At 46.8% G+C, this 23,678-nt stretch overlaps 1 protein-coding gene across 1 annotated transcript in view; it reads left to right on the top strand.

The window, feature by feature from the left end:
• The window catches only part of LOC135366509 (2-acylglycerol O-acyltransferase 1-like), a 30,433-nt gene that overhangs the window by 1,312 nt on the left and 5,443 nt on the right, over nt 1-23,678 (top strand). Inside the window, exons 2-4 of the mRNA XM_064599222.1 lie at nt 1,422-1,654; nt 4,115-4,289; nt 11,920-12,119. Of these exons, the coding sequence (XP_064455292.1) occupies nt 1,422-1,654; nt 4,115-4,289; nt 11,920-12,119 (608 nt within the window). The remainder of the gene's footprint in view (nt 1-1,421; nt 1,655-4,114; nt 4,290-11,919; nt 12,120-23,678) is intronic.

The raw sequence follows: 23,678 nt of genomic DNA, 5'->3' as shown, positions 1-23,678 counted from the left end.
GCGGGATCCCATTGGTCTCCTCTAAACGATTTGCTCAATCATCGCGAGAGAGCGTTTGAGGAGACCAATCGGAAGCCTCTCCGCATTGCCACACTTCTTGAGAAGGAAAGGGAAATCGTACAAATCGTTGCACTTTATAGCGGCGGGCACTTTGTAGTGGTTGTGGCGGCGGGGCGTTATTGTCGGGACTTCACCACATAATCCGCTCAAGGCCGACTACTGCACGGAATGGTACCTTTACAACTATAGACTTGAGGAGAGAGCGGACCGTACGCCTTTTTGTGACAGCTAACATAAACGTAAGGCAACAACTACTTTATGTTGAGATGATGACTGGGGAGTTTCATCGCCAGGGGCGATACTCTACCCCATTGTGGTGGTGATGTGGAGAATGAAATAATGAGCCCCTTCACAATAAGGATCCAAGTCTTATGGTATCTAAAAAGTTGAAGAGAGCTTTGAGGGCAGAGCGTTTGTGGACTGGATTTGGGCAGGGACAAAGCAATTTTGAGTAAGAGAGAGAGAAGGGGGGGGGGCGAGAGTCCAGCTGAATAAAACACCCGGAGAGTGCGGTTCGGGAGAGTTGGTAGTGTGGGCAGTGAAGAAGAATGTGCTCTTGGAACTCCAAGGCAGCAACGAAGGCTTCAACATGAATGTAAAGTTTCAGAAATAGGCATTCACCTCCAGCGACCCAAGATTGTACGCGATGTCATTCAGGATGAGGGTTGGTGTTATGCAGTGAAGCTATGTTTTAAGGGTGTGCAATTTAAATGAAATCCGGAGAACGCGAAGTAGTGAGAACTGAGTGAGAGCATGCGCTCTCAGTCCTGTTATCAGAGTGCGTTTCAATTGTTGTTTAGAACAAAAACAAACGAACAAATAAAATCAGCCTTTATTAAAGGGGTGCTAAAGTGCAAATATTTTTCCTCGCGGATTGAAAGATACCGTTACCCTGACATCAACACAAAAGGAATGGAACAAATCTTTGCACTTGAACGCCGCTTTAAGGGTTAAATTGCATAGAAGGTGTTAAAGAGAAATTTAGAAGGACATCTACGTTACGGCGAAGGCTCTGCTTACTTCAGGAAAAAGGCGCTCGAATTCTTGGAAGGGGGCGCCATCAGCCAACTAGCCACTACCACGAGAGTTCTCAAAAACATGCTCTGAGATCTCGAAACACGCGAGGGACTTTCAATAAACTTCCTCGCAGAGGACTATGCGCGTCTAGCCAATGTGTTGCTGGCACACTCGGCCCGGTTCAAACCCGTTATCTTGGGTTCTAGCCAGACGCGTTACGAAGTTATCTATCCGCTATGGAAAACACTAGCTGCAACAACGTTCAGAAAAGCTCTGGAAGTACATCTCGCAAGTAGTGCACTACACACAATCTATTATAACATCCGGTTCACTGCTTGTTACAGATATCTCCGCGACTATTTTCCAGTTGAATTGGTGAAGACGTGCGACCTTGATCCAACGAAAAACTACATCTTCGGATACCATCCTCACGGAATTATGTGCGTAGGGGCTTTCTGCAATTTTGCGACCGAAGCAACGAGGTTCAGTGAGACGTTCCCGGGCATCACGCCCCATCTGCTGGCTCTCCAAGGACAGTTTTGGTTCCCGTTACATCGGGAGCTGCTTCTTAGCACCGGTGAGACCATAGAACTCTCCCCTTCTGATTTCTATGGGTGACACCTGCTGGGGATTTGTCTTGATGTGCTGTTATGTGTTGTGCTTTCTCATGGTGAGACAACATCCTGTAGTATTGTCGCGTACTATATAAATATCGATACTTATCGGGAGACTTTCAAACGTCTCCTCGGTGTTGGCGCATCCAGCCCCGGTTTCGCATGTGGTACGCGCGGTGACCTCCATCACATCCTCCTGGTCTGCGGACAGTACGATCGCGATCTCATGGAAACTGATCTGCAACGCGTCGATCAACGCCAAACGTTCAGCGTAGCCAAAATTCTCGGGCCATGGTCGGACCCCTCACATAAGATGCAAGGTCTACGAGTTGTTGCTGAGTTCCTCTTCAGCACTGGACTAACGGATCTAATTAGGACACTTTTCAATCATCATCACTTTCTCATCCCTTCCACAAGAGCAATGGGGCGCTGTACAGCCATAACGGTGGTGAGTGACCCACCACTTCATCATCCCATTTATGTATGTGTGTGTATAAATATCGAAATTTTGACTTTCGTCCAATATAGGCTCAAAACATTAATAACGTAATTATCGATACATTTTGTGCCTGTCTCATCTGAGTGCTCCGTCCCTCATTGGTTCGTTAGACGTGTCACCCCTCTTTTTTTCGGAGAGGGACGAATGAGGTCGCTCCACTGACAGAAGGAGGAGAGTTGGAGACTCGGAGAGCAGCGCAGACAGCTGTCCAACTTGCATAGTGTATAGCCTGGAAGCTACCACGCGGCACGCCTTGCAGAGAACTCGCTGACTGTTGAGAACTCGCTACCATCCTCCACCTGGATGGTACCCGCGATCTTTAGCTCAGCAAGCCAAGACGTTACCGACTGAACTAACGATGCCGGCAGGGGCCACTTGGTTATCATCACCCTCTCTTTCATCAGCGCAGCAATACTACATCTCCTCGCTAAGAGCCGGAAAGAGACATGTTACGTTTTTGCTTCTCCCGCGTACACAAAATCACTGCAGTGAAAGCACGCTTCACAGGATGTCGCGCCTTGTCTGACTTATGACTCCCTATTTGTAAAAAAAACACTTTATTTTCATGATTACGGCTGCGGTGTTTCATGATGGATGGCGATACTGAACGAACAATTAAGACATGCAAGCAGTGATCTGGTTGGCAGTCAGAGAGGTGTGGGTTCGAGTCCCGGCAGTCGCTGACTTTTCAGATCTGTTGATACGATTTGGTGATATTATAATATTTTTAGGGCAGGTCGTTGGGCTGTGGTTGGACCTGGACCTGGTAATTTCGTCATACTGCGAGGACGAGAATCAAGCACCGTAAGCGCGGACCTGATAGTTTGGCGGGTAACGGAGAAGGATGTGTTTTCCAAATTTTCAAAGTCGTCACAGCGACGGCAACTTAAGTTCAACTGTGTAGGGGAACATATTCGTGACCTTGTGGGATGCCCCGAAAACATGAGAAAACAAAGAACACAAAGAACATTTCTTTACAGCAGGAAAGACTATAGATAAAACCGCTAAAACCATAGTGCGAGGGGAACGCAGTAAAAAAGGACGGGCGGTGCAGCAGTCGTCCGTCACTTTTACTGTGCTTCTCTTGCATAAACAAAATACAGAAACCGCGCGACACTGAAGATTTTTGTTTAAGTTTAATTTGTACAAGCTTTCGCGTGGAGGTCCACGCTTCCTCAGGTACGAGGTACCTGAGGAAGCGTGGCCCTCCACGCGACAATTCCCCACCTCCACCAATTCCCCACCAATTCCCCACCTCCACGCGAAAGCTTGTACAAATTAAACTTGAACAAAAATCTTCAGTGTCGGTTTCTGTATTTTGTTTATGTGATCTACAGGACTTGACTCCCCTCTTCGTATACGCTTCTGCTTCTCTTGCACTAAGGTTTTAGCGGTTTTATCTAAATGGATCACCAAAGAGCCCAATTTTTTACACTTTTGACTTCTTCTACACTTTTTGACCAGCTCCCGTGGCATAGTGGTTAGGATGATCGCTTTCCACGCCGAGAGACTGGGAGGTGACACAGGTTCGAATCCTGTCACCGGCTGTGCTGTCTCAGGTTTTCCCTGGGTTTTCCGAAGACTTTACAAACGAATGTCGGCACAGTTCCCACTGAAGTCGGCCCAGGACGCATACAAACCCCCCACTCCTTCCAGCTGTCCTCTCTCCATCTGCCCACATCTGTACGCCGCTCATAGCCATGGTTGCTTCGCGGCGCTAACACGGAATTAAAAAAAAACACTTTTTGACAGCTTCTTTCCTACTTTTCTTTACTGTTTTTATATTTCTTCTGTACGCTTCTTTGCCTACTTTTTGACTATTATTTTGACTATTTTTTACACTTTTTTGACTATTACTGTTCGTCCCTCTTTGGCGCGTCACGTTACGTCACTGCGCCAACTTACCGATGATGTTTTCGTGCAGGAATGTGCTCTTCGACAAAAGAAAGTTTCGAATGGATCTTCTCGAAGAAAGGAGAAGGCAACGCCGCGGTGCTTGTCGTAGGGGGCGCTGTGGAGGCTCTGGATGCTCACCCTGGTAGCTACAAGCTAACGCTCAACAAGCGAAAAGGATTCATCAGGATGGCACTGAAACATGGGTACGTCTGCATGATTGCGTCGCGTATATAGACACATGCATTTCTTATAATTCTCACTACACCGACCTGCACTACACTCTGTACATTATACAGTTGCCAGTAATACCGCAGTGTTCATTCTCTTTATGACGTTAAAGCGAACTCTGTGACGGTGGAACAAATACTTTGCTAACGAAAGCGAATAGCCAACGAAATAGCGAAGGTCGCTAAGTAAACTGAACATAAAATTAATACGCAAGTGAGCTGATGGGTACCTGACGTCAGTAACGTAACATATGTCCCTGAGTTTGAGGAAACGACAGAACAAACAAGACTGGCATATATCCAGATTCATTCAGATTGTAGAGAAGGGACATGCAGACATAACAAGGGAATGAACAGAACAAGACAAGACTGGCATACCCCTGAGTTCGAGGGAGAAGGATCAGCAAGCACAACTCGTACTCAAGTAGTGTGACGCATTATAATCTGAGTTGTTCTTGAGCAAAAACAAAAACAAAAAACAAAACAAAAAGAGGAGAACCTGAATCATCATCATCAACAACAACTAGTCAAGGCAAAGAACAAGCTAAGGCTAGCATATGCTTTGGTTCTGAGCAGAGTTGTACACGTTACTCGAAAAAAGTAATTGACTACAATTACTGTTACTACTGCGCGAAAAGTAATTCTTCACCGTTACAAATTACTCCATCAAAAATGTAGTACGTTACCGATTAATAATGTAACGCGTTACTTTTCCCGTTACTTTTAAATTGTGGGCAATAGCAAAGCCAACAAGCTTGCAGTGAACGCAACCACGCAGCTCTTGTTGCAAATTCTAATATGAGACACCAACATACATGTTAAGTGAAATTCGCAAATACATTTGAAAGCAACATGCAAAACACATACACACGTTTATTACAGATTTATATACAAATTTTAAACAACATCGAAACATTCGCTTCGTTCTGTTATTGTTGGTATATTCAGCCTGCACAATTTATCAATACAGTCACCTATTTTACGGTTGCCCCAGTAGATCGCGGTTGTAAGGGATTATCATATTAGTGTGGTGTGCATGAAACACGTGTGGGCTAGAGACGGCCGTCACAGTGACCTCTGCGTCATTGCTTCAGTCGAATTCGTGGCGGAACAGAAGAACAGATTGGCTTGCTGAAAAGGGTTGCCATTGTTGACAGAAGGTTAAAAAAGTAATCGATTACTGAAAATTGTAATCAGATTACTTGGCAAATTACTTGCTCACAAAACTAATTGATTACGTTAAAAAAATACTCAAAAAAGTAATTGATTACTAGTAACGCGTTACGTACAACTCAGGTTCTGGGGAAAGGACAAGGACACACAACAAATGAAGCACATAAAAACAAGACTTGTTTGGAATGTGGAGGAAAAGGAAGGACGAAGGAAGAAGGAAAAGGAAATGAACATAACAAGACAAAATTGTCATATCCAAGAGTGATTTGCAAAGGGCAAGGAGGTACAACTATATAGGCAAGGCTCAGAACGCGACAAGGCTGCGGTGTACCTGGGTTTTGGGGAAACGAAGAGAGAACACAGCAAGTGAATGAACAGCACACTACAATGTTAGCATATCCCTAACTTGTAGGGAAAAAACGAAAGAATGCGACAAGGAAACCAACAGAACAGGTGAAGATTCGCATATCTCTGACATCTGACGGGAAAGGATAAGCGGACACAGCAAGGGAATGAACAGAACAAAACAATATTAGCCTATCCCTAACTTGTAGGGAAGAGAGGAAAAACAGGACAAGGAAAGCACCCAAGCAGCAAAATGTACTGAAAGTCGAGTGCAATAGGGGTGGACGGGTAGCTGGAAGGCCTTGAATTGACTCGCGAAAGTAAAAAACATTGATAAGACACATACCGTCCACCCCTATTGCACTCGACTTTCAGTACATTGTGCTGCTTGGGCAACAGAACAAGTGGAGATTTGCATATCTCTGAGATGGATTGGAAATGCTAAGGGGACAAGAGGACACAGCAAGGGACTGAACAGAATAAGACAATATTAGCATACCCCTGAGTTGTGGGGAAGAGAGGAAAAACAGGACAAGGAAACCAACAGAACAAGTGAAGATTTGCATATCTGTGAGTTCTGATAGGAAGGATAAGAGGACACAGCAAGGGAATGCACGGAACAAGACCATATTAGCATATCCCTGAGTTGTGGGGAAGAGACAAAAGAACACGACTAGGAACCCAACAGAACAGCGAAAATTTGCCTATCTGCAGTGCATCCTCGGCCCTTGGGACACCGCGGCCCACTCCAGGGCGGCCTTACGTCATGCAGCTGGTGTCCTAAAGGACTCATTGTGACCCCGACAGCGCTCTTGGACGCTCACACCATCACGATCAGGATCGCCATCGCCACTTCGATCATCATGGTTATCTCTCATCATCGTCATCACTCATATTGAACCCCCTAGCTACGGGGTAGCGTGGAAAGAGTGGAAAACTCCCCCACTTCATCGTCAAAATATAATTGCTTTTTGTTGTTGTTGCATATCCGGGAAAATGATAAGAGGACACAGCAAGGAAATAAAGAGAACACGCGGAGATTTGAGAGGACTCAGCAAAGGAATCAACAGAACAAGACGAGACTAGCGTACGTAGACTCTGAGAGAGGACCAGAACGAAGCAACGCAAGAACCACAACTACGCAGGACAGGGACATTTCACGGTTCCTGGAGAAGACAAAGATACATAACAAAGAAACGAACAGAGCAAGATAACACCAACATATCCCCATAGGTCGGCGCAATCATGATCGCAATGCCTTATCAAAGCCTGATGATCGCGATCATGAGTGCGATCACGAAGGACTGGCAAGGCTGCCGCGATCATGATCGCGCCGACCTATGCATATCCCCGAGTAGTGGGGAAGAGACAAAGAGCCACAACAAGGAAACAAACAGAACAGGACGATGCTAGAATACCAATGAGTTCAGGGCCACGCCATGCAGGCGTCTGTGTGATTTTGCGCAGACTCCAAGTTGGTGGGCACAGTGTGACTGACAGTGTGGCTGGACTGCGTGTGTGGACAGCGTGTATGGACAGTGTGTCCACTCACACTGAGTGTGTGTGAGTGATTGACTGAGTGTCTGTCACTCACTGGTTTTATTGTAGATAGCCATTTGTGCTTTCCTAAGTGATCTGCAGCAGCCGGCTCTCGTAATGAGTGTCTTTTTTTTTTCTTATCAACTCAACTCAACTCAACTCAGAAGTCATAAATACGATATGCTCAGGACATAACACAACTGCATAAGTTATCTGGATTCTAGGTGCTGTGCTAGGCTGTGCTGTGCTGTGCTAGGCAGAGACACAACAAGGTAACAAACAGAACAAGACATGTACGGGCCCTGTCCCTGAGCTCTAGGAAGGACAAGAAAGCACAACTAGGAAATGGGCACAACACGACACAACTAGCATATCTGGATTCTAGGGACAGTGCTAGGAGACACATTTAGGAAAGAAACAGAAAAAGACAAGACAAGCATCTCCCTGGATCCAGGAGAGTGGTTAAAGAGGTACAGCAAGGAAACTAGCAGAATAAGACAACAGGAAAGGGCATGAAGAGACAAATAGGAATTCGAACAGTATAAGACTAAATAAGTGTATTCTTGGGTTCTGGGGAGAGGGGTAGCAGGGATACAAATAGAAGAAGACGCACCGGAACTTTGCCAGATACTGATTTTGGTACGACTTGACGACAGCATCGCCGTTATAACGCCTGCATAGCTGCGAGATTACCGCCATGCTTTGGTTTTGCTTTCCCCATTGCTTGCCTCTTCGTTTCTCTCTCCTTACTTACTGAATGTAATCTTAGAAACAGCATACATATTGAGACGTTGCCAGAAGTGAAATAAAAATATGAAGAGGTATTTTTGTCACCTCGACCAAGTCTGCTTGCGCAGTATTCATTCTTGCACACTGGATGTACAACTCGACCGCAAGAGACAAAGCCAATGTGCGTAGGATTATATATATATATATATATATATATATATATATATATAAGTTGAAATAAACGAATGCGGTTGACCACGAAAAATAAAGGTATTCAATAAAGATCAGAAGTGGAGACGGTGCTTCTACAGGACAAGGAATAAAAGGGGAACTTTATTAAAAACTAAGAGGGAGTATTCGACGTTTCGACAGCAGCGCTGTCTTCAACAGGAATGGGATCTTATGGTGACGCAAGACAATTGCAAAGAATGAGAGGGGAATATGTACAAGGGGAAAGGGCAGCACACGTGCTTTGTCAAACAAAGGTAAAAGGGTACAATGAATCACAGGCAGTCATATTCTTCGCCGGAGGGCAATGATTTCATGGGATGACCAAACGGGGAGTCTGAAAGAGATACAAAAGAGTGTATGTATTTTGAGAGAATCAGGAATTTAGGTTGCGAACTGTTGAGAGGACGCCGGGGTCCTCGTTAATCTGGCTTTTAAATTTGTAGATCAGGAACGATTCTCTTTGTTCTCTAAGGCGTTGGGATGGAAAACCCGATTGCAGAACGAAAATGGCTATGTCGTTAATTGAGTGGCCGGGTTTACTAAAATGTCGAGACACTGGCAGATTAGGTTTCTTTGATACGTCGGACCTGTGGTTGTTGAATCGGATTCTGAAGGATGTAGCTGTTTGACCGATATATTGGGCCTAATATATCGGTCAAACAGCTACATCCTTCAGAATCCGATTCAACAACCACAGGTCCGACGTATCAAAGAAACCTAATCTGCCAGTGTCTCGACATTTTAGTAAACCCGGCCACTCAATTAACGACATAGCCATTTTCGTTCTGCAATCGGGTTTTCCATCCCAACGCCTTAGAGAACAAAGAGAATCGTTCCTGATCTACAAATTTAAAAGCCAGATTAACGAGGACCCCGGCGTCCTCTCAACAGTTCGCAACCTAAATTCCTGATTCTCTCAAAATACATACACTCTTTTGTATCTCTTTCAGACTCCCCGGTTGGTCATCCCATGAAATCATTGCCCTCCGGCGAAGAATATGACTGCCTGTGATTCATTGTACCCTTTTACCTTTGTTTGACAAAGCACGTGTGCTGCCCTTTCCCCTTGTACATATTCCCCTCTCATTCTTTGCAATTGTCTTGCGTCACCATAAGATCCCATTCCTGTTGAAGACAGCGCTGCTGTCGAAACGTCGAATACTCCCTCTTAGTTTTTAATAAAGTTCCCCTTTTATTCCTTGTCCTGTAGAAGCACCGTCTCCACTTCTGATCTTTATTGAATACATATATATATATATATATATATAGTTGAAATAAATGGGAGACAGAAGACGAAAGTAGGGGAAGTAACAAAAAAGGGGTTTATTAAAACTTAAAAATCATAAAAGTTAGGGAGGGTGTCTACGTTACGGCGGAAGCTCCGCCTTCTTCGGGACAAAAGAGCTAAATGCTCTTTAGCAATGCAATGTAGCTCTTTTGTCCCGAAGAAGGCGGAGCTTCCGCCGTAACGTAGACACCCTCCCTAACTTTTATGATTTTTAAGTTTTAATAAATCCCTTTTTTGTTACTTCCCCTACTTTCGTCTTCTGTCTCCCATTTATTTCAACTATAATTACGTAGCCGTCCGATCCAACTCCAACTTTTCAAGATATATATATATATATATATATATATTTTTTTTTTTTGCGCGCGATCGTGGTAACTTCCTCTCTTCGCACGATTCGTATGGCGACGTACAGCTGCGTTTGATTGGCGTCCTGCACAATCCCCGTTTTCACGGACACCTATACTGTGAACCATGGTAGACGCATACAGCGTGGGAAGTACACAAAGACGAAAGAACAAGAATTAGACGGGACTGGTGGTGACTTTCAGCTGAAGTTCTAATGCAAAACTTCAGCCCTTCACCATTTCCCCTCTCTCATCCAAAATAAGTGCCCGTTACGCAGTAAAAAATGTCGACACGATCAAGGACGCGTGAAACCCTGTGAAATTGGCTGGGGTGGGGAAGCGTTGACGTCTTATTTTTGCAATAAAACCTCCGTTGGAAGTCAGCGCTTGTCCCATCATATCCGGTTCTTGTCCCTTCGTCTTCGTGTAGCTCTGTGTGTACCGTCCTTGTGTACCTTTGCGCTCCTTCGATGAACGCAACAACAACTACAACATTGATGAATGGATGATGATGATGATGTGGGATGTTCTCCTGCGTTGAGTGCGGGACTCTACCCCATTCCAAAAAGGTTCACGTGAAAGGATGAAGAGGGAAGGAAAACAAAAGAAACCCCTACAGTTCTTGAAGGAGGCCGGTGGCCCTCAGAAAGGAAAGAAAAGCGCCAAGTGCACGGCACTGATGTGCAGGGTTGCTCCATGGGCCAAGAACTTTGCAGATGTTGAATAGCCTCTGATCCAGCATTTCAAGTTGACATTTAATGGCCCGTGGCTCGCATACGTACTGGCTACAGTCTTCTATAATGTGTCGGATTGTTGCCGGGAAACCGCAAGTTGTACACAGCGCCGTGTTGCTGTAGCCCAGCCTATACCGGAGTGCAGGGGTGAATGCGACGCTAAGTCGTAAACGACGCACAAGAGACTTAACGAGGCGAGGGAAGCCTCCAGGCATTTCAAATTAAATAGAGTTGGGTCAACAGCATACAGAAGCGACCACAGGGTGATGTCATGACGCAATTCCTGATGGCCCCAGGGCGACGTCAACCCGGACAAGAGGGAGCGTCTATCCCCGTTCGAAAGTACGATTGAGACTGCTGAGCGGCTATGGTGGGCCGCAGCAGCTGCTCGATCCGCTACCTCACTGCCTCTTATTCCAATATGGCTAGGGACCCTTTGGAGGGTCAGCCGGTGGCCACTGCCTTCTAAAACCTCGAGCGTCGTCAAGATGTTCACTACCACCGGAGCCAAGGAGCCACGGATGCACATGTTGTCTATGCACTTCAGCGCTGCCCGCGAATCTGTGTAAACCATCCAGAGGCGGGGGTGGTGATCCAAAATAGATTTGAGGAATAACAGGATGGCGTACAACTTCGCAGAGGTGGCGGAGGTGCGGTGTGATAGGCGGAACCCACGTGAAATTGACTCCTCTGGAATTACAAAGGCAGCAGATGAGCCACCAGTAGTGGAAGAACCGTCCGTATATACGGTGGTTTGGTTTTCGTATACAGCTTCCATCAACTCCAGAGTAGCCTGCTTGAGGTCTGGAGCAGGGATTTTGCTCTTCGGACCCTTCGATGAACAGCTAAGCCCAGATCTCTACGATTGAAGTGAAGCTCTAGTGAAGCTGTCTGTTGGAAACTGGTGAAAATGTGCACATATACTCAGGATATATGCGTTGCAACCCAAAAGTTTTCATCTTCTATCATTATCCGAATACACACACACACACACACACACACAAAAAAAAAAGAAAGATCGCGGAGCAGTACTTTCTGAGTAACCCTCTCATTATCTCCCATCTTCGAACATCTGTAATAGATGAAAATAAATTCAATTCGATTCAGGCATTTAGTGCCAGTAAGTCGAGGAGTAAGCAACACTGTTCCAACCGATTTGCTGTCACGCCCATTTGTGCTTCCTGTTCTGTTTGACGGAACATAATCATCATCATCCCTTGCAGGGTATCGCTGGTGCCTGTGTTCTCTTTCGGTGAAAACGACCTATTCGTTCAGGCCAAAAACGAAGAAGGCACGCTTCTGCGACGCGTACAAACCAAGCTCACCAAGGTGCTGGGATTTGCACCGCCGCTCTTCCACGGAAGAGGAATCTTCCAGTACAACTGTGGATGCTTGCCTTTTCGACGACGCGTCGTTACCGTTGGTACGTAAAAGCAACAGATTTTTAAACGCATGTCGTTTTGTTACGGTTGCAAAGATGTTTCTTGTCCGTACAACCGAACACCTCCAAAAAGGATCGTAGAGACGGGTATCACGTGTTCGATACCTATTTTAACGGCCTTATGTTTCTACTGCTGCTGTGACGTCTTGTAGAAGCGAGAACATGTCCATTCTGCTAACCGAGCTCAAGCCTACTATATAGCTGGTAACATGGTGGAATAAAGTCGACAGAATGTCGGTTTCCAGCGCGAAACGGAAACCTCGGCGAAATGTACCCGCCGAGTATTATTCAGCCAGTAATCTTGAGAGCCACCGCACGCATCGCGGTAAAGGCATTCGTCCAGAACTTCTTTTTTGGGGACAACGAAGTGGTGTGCAGGAGTTATAAGCTATACTGGACATTCCAAGTTAGCTCACGTAAGGCATGAAGTCTGTGGTTTCAAGTGTGAATGGTGATGATCACCATGATGAATTGGTGGTGATTAATTTCATTTCGATGACCGCAGAGAGTCGCTTCGTTCCTGGAGCGTATACAGGAACATATACAGACAGAAAAATATTTTCTGGAGGGGTCCTACGGGAACTTTACATAGGCGAGGAGGATTTCACCCTCGTTCCTCTTTACCAAAAGCACTACCAAATATACGGTTTCGGGAGGGGTTTGAATCCCCCCGCTGGGTGCTCGAGGCTTTCGTGTTTGTGTCGCCATATTTGTTGGCCTGCCTCGGCTAATTTTGGTTGTCACTCCAGCTCGAGGAAAGTCTGCTCTCCTGGTGCCGCGATAGCATATCTGATAGGAAATCAGGGGACCCAGGGGCGCTCTCCCGTGGAGACGGCTGTCTCCTCCAAACTTGCCCTTGGAATTCAGCATAACAGTACCCTTTCCATCAATTGTCCCTACCTGCGAAGTTATTACTCTCATGGGCTTGCATTAGCCCCCTGGCTCAGTGTCAACGGATCTTGCATACCCACAGGGTTGGGAAAGTCAGTCCCCTCGTTCGTTCCCAGAAAGCAATGAGTCATCGTACTGCCACATCGGCGGTGAATCGCCCACCTCATCGTCATGTGACGTATGTGTATCCGCCGAAGATTGTCCTGTATAATACCCCTGTCACACGGGCATTTCGATCCTTCTCGAATCCGATCTGCATCGAACTTCCCGAGCACGCTCGAGTTTTGACGCTGCTACACGGCCACTTTCAATGCGCATTGAATCGTTGACGGTGTCGAGAATATAGGCAAATGAATAAACGGAACTCATTAATTTCGCGTTTCCTATATAGCGGCGATATTAGTGGTTTTATCGTATACCGATGTAAGCATCATTTGTAGCTTCGCGCGCATGTCCGTCTTAAGTTATGACAGTTCACCGGGGTCGGGGGTGCGAATGGCGGCCGTCGAGCCGTCTTGAAATTCTCAATCCTGTTATGGGAACTGTCTTGAGTCAAGCAGGATCAAAGTTCGATCCTGCTTGGAAGCGGCCGTGTAGCACCATCCGATCTGCATTGGGTTCAAGCAGGTTCGGTCGAGCAGGATCGAAAATGCCCGTGTGACAGGGGTATAAAATGCGCCCGACGAACTCCCCCAATTGCACAACTTGTTGCCTGGAAGCCGACATTGAACACTATCTATTATACTGCAATCGGTATCTCTCTCAACGATTCGTCCTCCAACGCCACTTGCGACAACTTGGTTACCCCAACGTCTCTCGGGCCACTCTGCTCGGCCCGGTCAGTGGCGGTCCTTGTCGTTTTTATCCGTCGTCCTCGTCCTACCCAGCAGTGGGGGTTTTTAATCATTTTTAATTTAAACGACTGCCCTCTTGAGCTTTGTTGATGCCTCGATCCGGCCACTCGACCAGCCTGTAAGGCCCCCCTTTTGTGTGTTTTTTGTTTTGTTTTTGTTTTCTTCTTTTTTTAAAGGAATAGCAAGTCGGCCTACGCCTGACTAACCTTTCGTCCCTTTCTTTTCTCGATAAACATATCGCCCCGCCCCACCCCACCTTTGCATCACAGGCGTCCCCAAGGCGTCCACAGGCAGGTCCCAAGACAAGGAGGGATGACTCTTTTGAACCCAAATGCACTGCACAACAGCCCTTCACGTATCAATGACCGAAGCGTCTGTATAACTGATAATCCTGGCGTGATCCTGGCATAGAGGCACCTCGACATTGGCGTCACTGAGCAGCGTACCTATTATAGTGGCTCCGCTGAACAAGGGGGCACTTTGAAGTCACTTCGGTCATTTTTAAGGTACACTTGGAAGCTGTCCAGCACCTAGAGTTTCCCTTTTTATGAATCATTCTTCGACCAGCAGGATATGGCATACAGTTCAAAATCCCAAAACGCCGACTTTCAATTAACCCACACGCCATCCGTTTTCTCCCGATGCGCCCCGATGGAAATGTGAGATACGACTTTGTTCTAATTATCTGTGTGCTGCTTGTTGAAGCTTCGCATGGCCGATAGAAACGAGTCTATCCTAATTACGGCAGAATGTCTCATTACGGCCGATAATCCTTTAACCCCAAATGTCTCATTGAGTGTAGCTCATTAAGGTCAAAGCCTCATTACGGACGATGTCCCATTACGCCCAATAATCCTTTAATCCTGAAGTGTCGCGTTACGGCCAAAATCTCGGTTGTATCTTATTACGACCAAAGTCTCATTACGGACGATGTTTCATTGCGACCAATAATCATTTAATCCCCAAGTGTCTTTTTACGGAGAAAATCTCAGTTCGGCCGAGGTGTCGCATGCCACTTTCCTTGATCACATTCTTATAAAGGATCGAAGAATCATGGACGCTGGTGTGCTCGATATCCGAATAGCTGGTCATTGTGCCGTATACTCCATGCTACAAGGTTCCCCGGAACGTAGAGCACAAAATTTAAAACATTCTCGGATTTCCTTACCTATCTTACGCGATAATTTACTACAAACCAACTGGGCAGTATTAGATGCCGTTGGCGTCAATGAAGAGCTCACAACGTTTCTGGATAAACCAAGATCCATTATTGGTATGTCTAGTTACACACCTAAAGAAGAAAGAAGTTACACTGCTTACACAAGATGATGGAGTGGGCACAAGGTATCTGATGACCCCGTAGGGCAGCCCGGTCAGCCTCTTCATTACCGGGTATTCCCACACGACCATGTACCAACTGTAATACTATGCAGTGGTCCAGGCCCAGCAGTTCCTTGTAGGGTTCAAGCACTTCAGCAACAATGGACATGAGATGACCGCGAATGCCCATTGTTGCTAGGCATTTGAGAGCAGCCTTTGAGTCTGTGTAGAAGACCCACGGTCGAACCGAACACTGCAGAATCTTGCGCATGGCAAAGAGCAAAGCATGCAGCTCAGCACATGTTGACGACGTCGGATGCGAGAGACGGGAGACACCAGTTATGTCTTCGGAGGGAATAACATAGGTGCATGCGGAGCTGGTTTTTGTGGATGAGCCGTCCGTAAAACCAGGAGTAAAGCCCGCATACAGCTCGCTCATCATATCCAATGTGAGTGCCTTGGACTCACCTGCAGCGACATCATTGTTTCTCTGCAGTCAGGGAACGAATAGAGCGAGGGTCCAAGGTGGAGTTGAACGCTCATGGGGCTCAATTTGAAAACAGGACAGCAGTTGAATGCAGGACCAGAACTTCTAACTCCTGTGGCGGGAAAGCTTCAGCAATAAAGGATGCCGCCGGTGATGGGCCAACAAACGGTTACATATAGTGACGGCCCGTTTCATTAAAGCGCCGGATAACAAGCAGAGTCTTTCTCGCTTCTGCCATGACCAAACAAGTATCCATTGGTCTTGGTACGCCCAGACACACACGAAGGCTACACATAATTAATATGACTATCCAATTTTAGATCGTTTCTATAATAATGACACCCAAGTATTTATAGTAGTCGACATTTTTCAACAGCTTACATCGTAGTTTTCAGTCTATTTTCAAAATACCCGTATACTTTTGTAGTCTGGCAATAGATAGTTTGATAAGAACTAATTACAGTCAAAGTCATTTACAACGAACGCCTTTATAACGAAAAGACCGTTACAACGAAAGTTTTTCACGGTCCCGTCAGCGCCCCATAGGGCGCAATGTATATTTCCGACCTTTAGAACGAATTCCTTTACAACGAAACTACCGAAATAACGAAGTTATTTTTCGGTCCGATGGGCGAAGCGCACGACGCATACAACGAAGTTCCGGAAGCACACGTGGCGATGAGACGCGCAGCGTCGTTCGGCCGCCTGCGCATGAGTCACGCCACGGTCCTCGTTTTCGGCATACGCGCAGTTTTGTGAACGGATTAGCTGAAGACTAGCTGCTGGGGTCATAGGCGCCGACTGCGGGGGGGCGCGGGGGCCCTTGCCCCCCCGGAACATGAACTAGGGGGGGCGCCGCCTCCCCCGGGAAGTCCCGCTAAGAGACTGACACCAACCTTTGGGGCTCGGCGCGCCCGGGTCAAAAGAGCGAAGAGACACCAACCCCCAAAATGCATCTTGCAATTTGTAAAATATGTATCCGCCCACCATACTCATTATCACAGTAGAAAGTGAGGCGAAGAAACACAGAGGATGGCACAACACATAGCCTGAATTTCGCCCAAAGCAATCAGATCAATGAAACGAAGCAGTCGGAAAGGTACCAGCAGCTGCCAGTGAGGTGTAACGGTAGAATCTTCGGAACGCATATTCGTTGGAAGCGGGTTCAACTCCCGCTGCTCCATTTCATTGACCATATTCATAATATTGCGCGCATTTCGGGTCAAACACCGAGGATTCAATGCATTTTGTTCCTTTGCAGTCAGTTTTCAAAGGCGTAATACCTTCAGTTGTGCACATGTTCACTGTTTACGTTCTCTCTGCTTTTTTTTTCTTTTTTTCTGTTCTTCCTTCTTCTTATTTTTATACCAGTTCTGCATGCATCATAAGATCCCGCCAGAGTGTGTGATTCTTCAGCTTTAGTTTTGTGTTCATTTTTATTTTCCTTTTCTTTCCTTCTTTTTGTTTTCTTCTGCTTTCTTTTTTCTTTGCTTTTTTTGTCTTCCCCATTTCACTCTTTTTTTTAATAACACACCGACATCCATCTGGCTTACTTTTCTTTTTTTCTTAATAAACATATCCCCCCCCCCCCCCGCCAGAGTACTTATTTCGCGGTGCGCCCTTGCCCCCCCCCTGGGAAAATGAAAACTCTCCGCCTCTGGCTGGGGTACTGACCGGGCTGAATGGGGCATAACACGTGCTGGAGATGAAGCTTAATCACTCTTTCGGGCATGTTAAAAAGAGGGAGAAGCTGACCGGTGTTCATAAGGCTAGTCTGCTAGAGATCGCCAGTCGTCCGCGATGGCTACAAAGAAAGCGTCCACGACACGAAAGCAGTTCTCCCTGGAGGAGAAAATGGCCGTTTTGAACGCGGTTGACACCGGAAGAAATGCGACGTAGCCTGGGAGTTCGGCATCAGCGCATCCACACTATCAACGAGTGTTGTGTTGTGAGGCGATCAACGAGAGGCGTACACTGCAATCACAGCTTGCCACCCTTGGCTGCCGCCCCTTCAACTTGTTGACCATCCTCGGCCCTTGGGACACCGCGGCCCACTCCAGGCCGGCCTTACATCATGTAGTTGGCTTTTTTGAGGCAACTGGCACGAAGGACTAATTGTGACCCCGACAGCGCCCTCGGACATTTCCCACCATCACGATCAGGATCGCCATCGCCACTCCGATCATCACTGTCATACTGTCACCCCCATCACTGTCAGACCCCCTAGCAATATGGGAGCGTTCCACTCCTACAGTGAAAAACCTCACCACTTCATCGTCATAATTGTTGTTGTTGTTCCTCAACCAATATCTCATATCGTTGGAAAACCAATGCGGATATTTTGACGGGCGGCGCGTGCGTTTAGGAAGAAACGCCACTAACCCGCCGACGACCGCGTCTGTGAGTTTGTTCACAGCAGACACAACACAGATATCACTTAGTAGTATTTTCCAATCGTAGTCTCGAATGTGATTGTACAACTGTAGATAATCCCCTTGTGGAAACGAATGGCAAGTCTGACTGATAAACGAAACCCGTGCTGGCGGAAGCAAAAGCAACAACAATGGGCAGTGAAACTTATCCAAACGCGATAAGGGCTCTACCGTATGACAGATGCTCCGAATCGGAGAATTTACAAAGGTCAAGTACATTTCCAGCACAGTTTTTCCCATGATTGCACTGCTGCAGACCGTTGAGATGAACAAAGTTCAATAGATTAATAACTGGGGGTGTTTACGTCGCGAGACAACTGAGATCATGAGCGACGCCACAGCGGTCGGTCTGTGAATTGCTTTTGCCCACCTGAGGGTTCTTTAACGTGCGATGAAAGCTCGTCACACGGCACCCCGTATTTAACGTCCCTCGCGGAAGACGACGTGTCTAAGCAACTTGTACCCTGCCCCAAGTTGCTTGCGTCCTTGGCCGGTTTCGAACCCATGATCAGAAGGCGAACACGCTACCGACTGAGCCACCGAGGCTGGTAAAGTTCAATAGAATATCAGCTTTGAGGTATGTATCAATACACTAGAAACTGAATATGCAACCTGTTCCGCAGGTCAAAAAAGCTTGGAATATTGAAATCACCATATATGCGAACACGAAATTTGGAAAAGTCCACCATTCTCTCGGGTGGGGGGGTGGGGGGGAGGTAATGTAGGGTAAGGTGCGGTCAGCCTGCTCTAAGTCAGCGTTTCCCAAACTTTTGGCGGTGACGGACTCCCGGAAGCGATAAGAACCAATTCACGGACCCCCCCCCCCCCCCCACACACACACACAAATATACCGGGATACGCCCTGTGTACACTGCATTGCAGACCGCGTTTAATATGCGCGACAGGGTATAACAAGGAAGGAAATTACATTTGTGCAAGCATAAACATGGTCAAGTGACTGTATAGACAGAAGCGAAGTTGACTTCCAACGCCGCGTTCAGTGCGAGGTATTATCTGTAGTGCCACCATCGCTGCAAGAGGTCCGCAGGCTGCCAAATATAAAATGCGCTAAACACAGGAACACTCTTAGTCAGTTCGAACTCGAAGCAAAACGATATGACGCGCTGTATTTCCCATGCTAGCCAGTGCATGACCAGCAACCTCGTCAGCTGCTGCGTGCTTTCGATACAGCTTCAGAAACGATTCCGGACTGGTTTCTTCTTCTTGTTTGTATGTGTATGACGCGGACAAACGTGCATTGCAGGACTTTTCTATCAGAAATTAGAAGCTAGCCGTTCAAGCATGCTTGTAGCAAGTTTGGAAGTTCTGGGTGTTTGGAAATCGGGCTGCATGTACGAGCGCGTGTTTGTGGGGACGAAATTCCTCACTGAATTGTGAGAGACGGTCGCGGACCCCCACGGACACTCTCGCGGACCCCCAGGGGTCCGCGGACCACACTTTGGGAAACACTGCTCTAAGTGGCGGCTGGGTGCACCTCGGGGAGGGAGAAAAGGGGAGGGTGAAAGAGGGAGGGAGAGAGATGATGGTGGCACAGGAGAGGGAGGGGTGTGCTAACCCTCTTGCTCTGGGATTAGGGTAGTCCTCTTGCACTACCCACTACAGAAAACATTCGAGCATCGCTCAGTAGTCTTCATTGGGATGCTCCCTGTACCGCGGTAACGATAGGATTATTGGCGAAGTTACCCCATCACCATACCCGCCATTCTCTCGAGGTTACAAAAGTAGCGTCTAAACACATCTGCACCAGAGAGAGGTGGAAAATAATAAATCAGAAACTATGGATTAAAATCTTCATCGGAGACCTCACATTCAGCACGTTTGTCAGAAACTTTCTAAAGCCTACTCTCCGCTCTTACTTGTTCGAGAAATATTTCCGATCAGTGTTCTATACGCTGTATCTATTGCACACTAGGTCATTCATATTTGTTTTACTCTTCATTATGTTGAACCTAGGGTACGGAAACGATGTTGTTACACAACATACAGGTCTACTCGTGCATATTATTGCTAATCGTAACTTTCAGTTTTCGATTCACTTGTTACATCCCAAATTGAGAGCGACCACGGAGAAGGGTTTAGAGAACTTAAATCTTAGGAAGGTCAACGATGTATATTGTCGTAGGTCTGCGGCATTTCAAGGGGTTAAGGTATGGAATTCTCTTCCCAAAAAGATCGCGTAACTTTAAACCTGCTCCCACCCACACTATAGGCGCTGCTTTGAGTGGCCTCATTAGCTTTGTCCAAATCAGGTAACGCATTCCTCACAAGAGTATGCACGTGTTTCGGTGCTGTTTGTATTATTTTCTAGTTGTTGCACCTATCTTGAGTTCTGTTGCGAGTGAAATCGTTTATGCAAATTATAGTAGCAGACCCGTTCCTAGCAGATTGCTATGGGTCTGCGCCTGTTCGGTTTTTATATATGTTCTTTATTTGAATAAACAGCCAATTCAATTCAATTACGACCAAAGGCTCGAGTCAAAGTCAATATATTGTCATTCCTACATGGATCATACTCTGCTGAATGTACATCTATACTGGGCTGCAACACATCATATTACTGTCCGAGAGCACAGCACGTTTTCTCCGAATTACGATTTTTTTTTCGAATTTAACAAATTTGTAAAAAATACGACGAAGAACTCCGAAGTCCCGGAAACTACTTAATAGACCTCGAAACACGGCTTATGTACGAAAAAAAAAAAAAAGAGAAACAGTATTGAATTGCAGAATTATGCAAGGCCCTTGTACGCCTGTGCCTCCAGTAAGTACATTGGGCTGCTACTTTGCATCCTATCTTTTAGAAACAAGTGCACGCCACGCAAAGAATGGGTTTATCAGTACAGCCTTGAAGTCGAGCAGTACAGAGCCGTTGGTTATCCACCGTGTTCAAAAGATAAATGGCACTGGAGTGGCATGCAGTTGTTGCCAGATCGATTACTAAGTTTATTTTTTGACGTGCCAACCCAAGCAGCACAATGTACAGGAAGTCGAGTGCATTAGGGGTGGACGGTATGTGTCTTATCAATGTTCTCTAGTTTCATGAATCTGTTCAAGGCCTTTCATCTACCCGTCCACCCCTATTGCACTCGACTTTCAGTGCATTTTGCTGCTTGGGAAGGATCATCGAAATATCGCTGATATATTCAGAGCTAAGTTTGTTTTTTTATCGGTACAAAGCACAGTTAACAAAGCGACATTGATAGGGTGCACAAGTACAAAGCATGCACGTAGCGACAAAAGAAGAGAAAAGCTGCTAAAAGATAATGCAGAAATCACCGTGCAGATTACCATTGAACTGCGACAGCATTTAAGAGCTCATCGCGTGCATTCTCCGACGATGGACAGTAGGGCCCTCTGAAGAATGAAGTAGCTGACGTACTTGGCCACCAGTAGCTTGTCTATGAAGACACAATCTGTACGTGTTATGGTAACCTACCGTCGTTGGAGCTTCTTTCATGAAGTCCGAGAAACAGGTGTTCTGGGCTTCTTCATTGAAGTCTCCCATCGCAAGCATAAGCGTGTTGAGTTCCTTCAAGTTTTTGACGAACGTGTTGCTCGCAGAGTAATCGAAGAGTTTGGTAGAAGGAACACACTTCTTGGTCTTGCCTTTAGAAGATCCCGCGCCGTAGCGTATACCAGCACGATCCACGTCCACTTCTAGACGCGTAGATGAAGTGACTTTGCCAGTCACACTAGCGGTTACCGTGATACACGGAGCATCCCAGTGAAGACTACTCAGGGATGCTCGTGTGTTGTCTGAGGTGGATATTTCGCTACAATCAGAGCAGGAGGGAGTGCACACATCTCCCTCTCGGTGCCACCACCATACCACCACCACATTTCCCCTCTTTTTAGCCCTCTTTCCAATCCCTCACCTTTGTGCACCGAGCCTGTACCCACGATCAGGTTGACCACCTCTCTCTCATTCCCCCTCTGTAACGGCGCGTTCGTCACTAACTTTCTCAGCAGCGGCTATGGCGTGTTCTATCTCGTCTACTTTGAGAGGTACTATCATGGTTGCTAAGATAGTTTTGTCATTTCTAGAGGAGGTGACTGAACCGGCACTTCGGTTGTCTTCTCCAGAGCTCTCCGGTCTCTCCAGGTTTTCTGAGAGAGCGAGGACGTTGCACTTGACCAGTGCCCGGTCAGTCGCTATGTCGGTGACACGTACATTGGGGCTCTGCAGTCTGCACGTTAAGGGATTCCATATTGTCGTTCGCCTTGGCACGCTGCACCACCTTTTCGGAAATCTCAAGTTTAGTGGATAGCTTTGATGACATGTTTTGACATATGAAAAGACAACCATTCCCGGTACAAGGAGATTCCACAGCTTTGTTAAAACCCAAGTGTCCGCGTGGGATAGCGGTGAAAGAGCTCGGAGTGATGTCTTGTGCGAAATAATCCCTAATTCGTCTAGCAACAGCTATCCCCGAGAGTGATTTGCTGATGGCCATATAGAAGGCGCGATGCAGTCTGAGCGTGACCACAAGGCTGTCGACCAGCTGGCAGACACATAAAAATGGCGCGCACCAGATGGCGCCAGATGAGCGGATTCCGCTGGGATTCAGGCTTCTTGGGTGGCGCGACGGCGACTCTGACGTCAAAACAACCCCCACCCATTAGGCGGCGAAACGATAGGAGAATGGCCAAACTCTCCCTGTAAATGGCTCTGCGATAAAAGAGCTCGGAGCGACGCCTGGTGCGAAATAATGCCCAGATAGTCAAGCCTTTTTGCAGTTAATTACTACTTGTACTGCTATATCCTCGAGAGTGATTTGCTGATGACCATGTAGAAAGCGCGATGCGGCTTTGCCGCCGTACTTGACGACGGGCAATGCGAAGATGGTGGTAACTTCCACCCAGTGTTGCCCGTATTTTTAATTTTCTGAACAACTATAAGCGTAATTAGGACGCAAATTATGACCAAAGGGTACTGATGGCTGAGGCGCTATCGAATAGATAAGTTTAATGAGATTACAATGTCACTACTTTATGGTACCTTGGTAGTGGTGGTGGCGCTTGTGAAAGAGCTCGCCGTTGTAGGCCTCACAGAGGTGGGAAACGTCATGACTAACGCTCTGAGGGAATATGCGTCCTGGGCCGACTTCTAAGAGAACTGTGCAGACGTATGTCTCACAGCGTCTGAGGGAAAACACAGAAAAAACCAAACGTCACAGCTGGCACCGGGATTCGAACCCGTGTGCCTCCCAGTCTTGACGGTACCCTTAGTATGCAAGGAGGCTAGTTGGGCAACATGCGTCCATAGACCAAGGAATTCTCTTCACGTCGAAACCGAAACGTGATTACCTAGATTAGAGGAATTCAAATGGGGCTCCGCGAACCCTGAGGTCCCGCGAACCTCAGAACGTCTTGTTCCCACAAGCGAAACTTCAGTGCATGCAAAGGCTTGTGTTCCGCCATCCTTGGTACCTGACCTTCCCGATATCTCATCCTTGGTATCAGGTCTGGCATCGAAACCGCCGGGCGTCGCGGTTGAAGCAGCTGTAGAGTATGTACCACTGCGCCCATACACCAT

This window comes from Ornithodoros turicata, chromosome 8 (genome assembly GCF_037126465.1).
Source record: "Ornithodoros turicata isolate Travis chromosome 8, ASM3712646v1, whole genome shotgun sequence".
NCBI lineage: Eukaryota > Metazoa > Arthropoda > Arachnida > Ixodida > Argasidae > Ornithodoros > Ornithodoros turicata.
The sequence above is the reverse complement of the archived record's forward strand: the minus strand, read 5'-3'. Positions and strand labels throughout refer to the sequence as shown.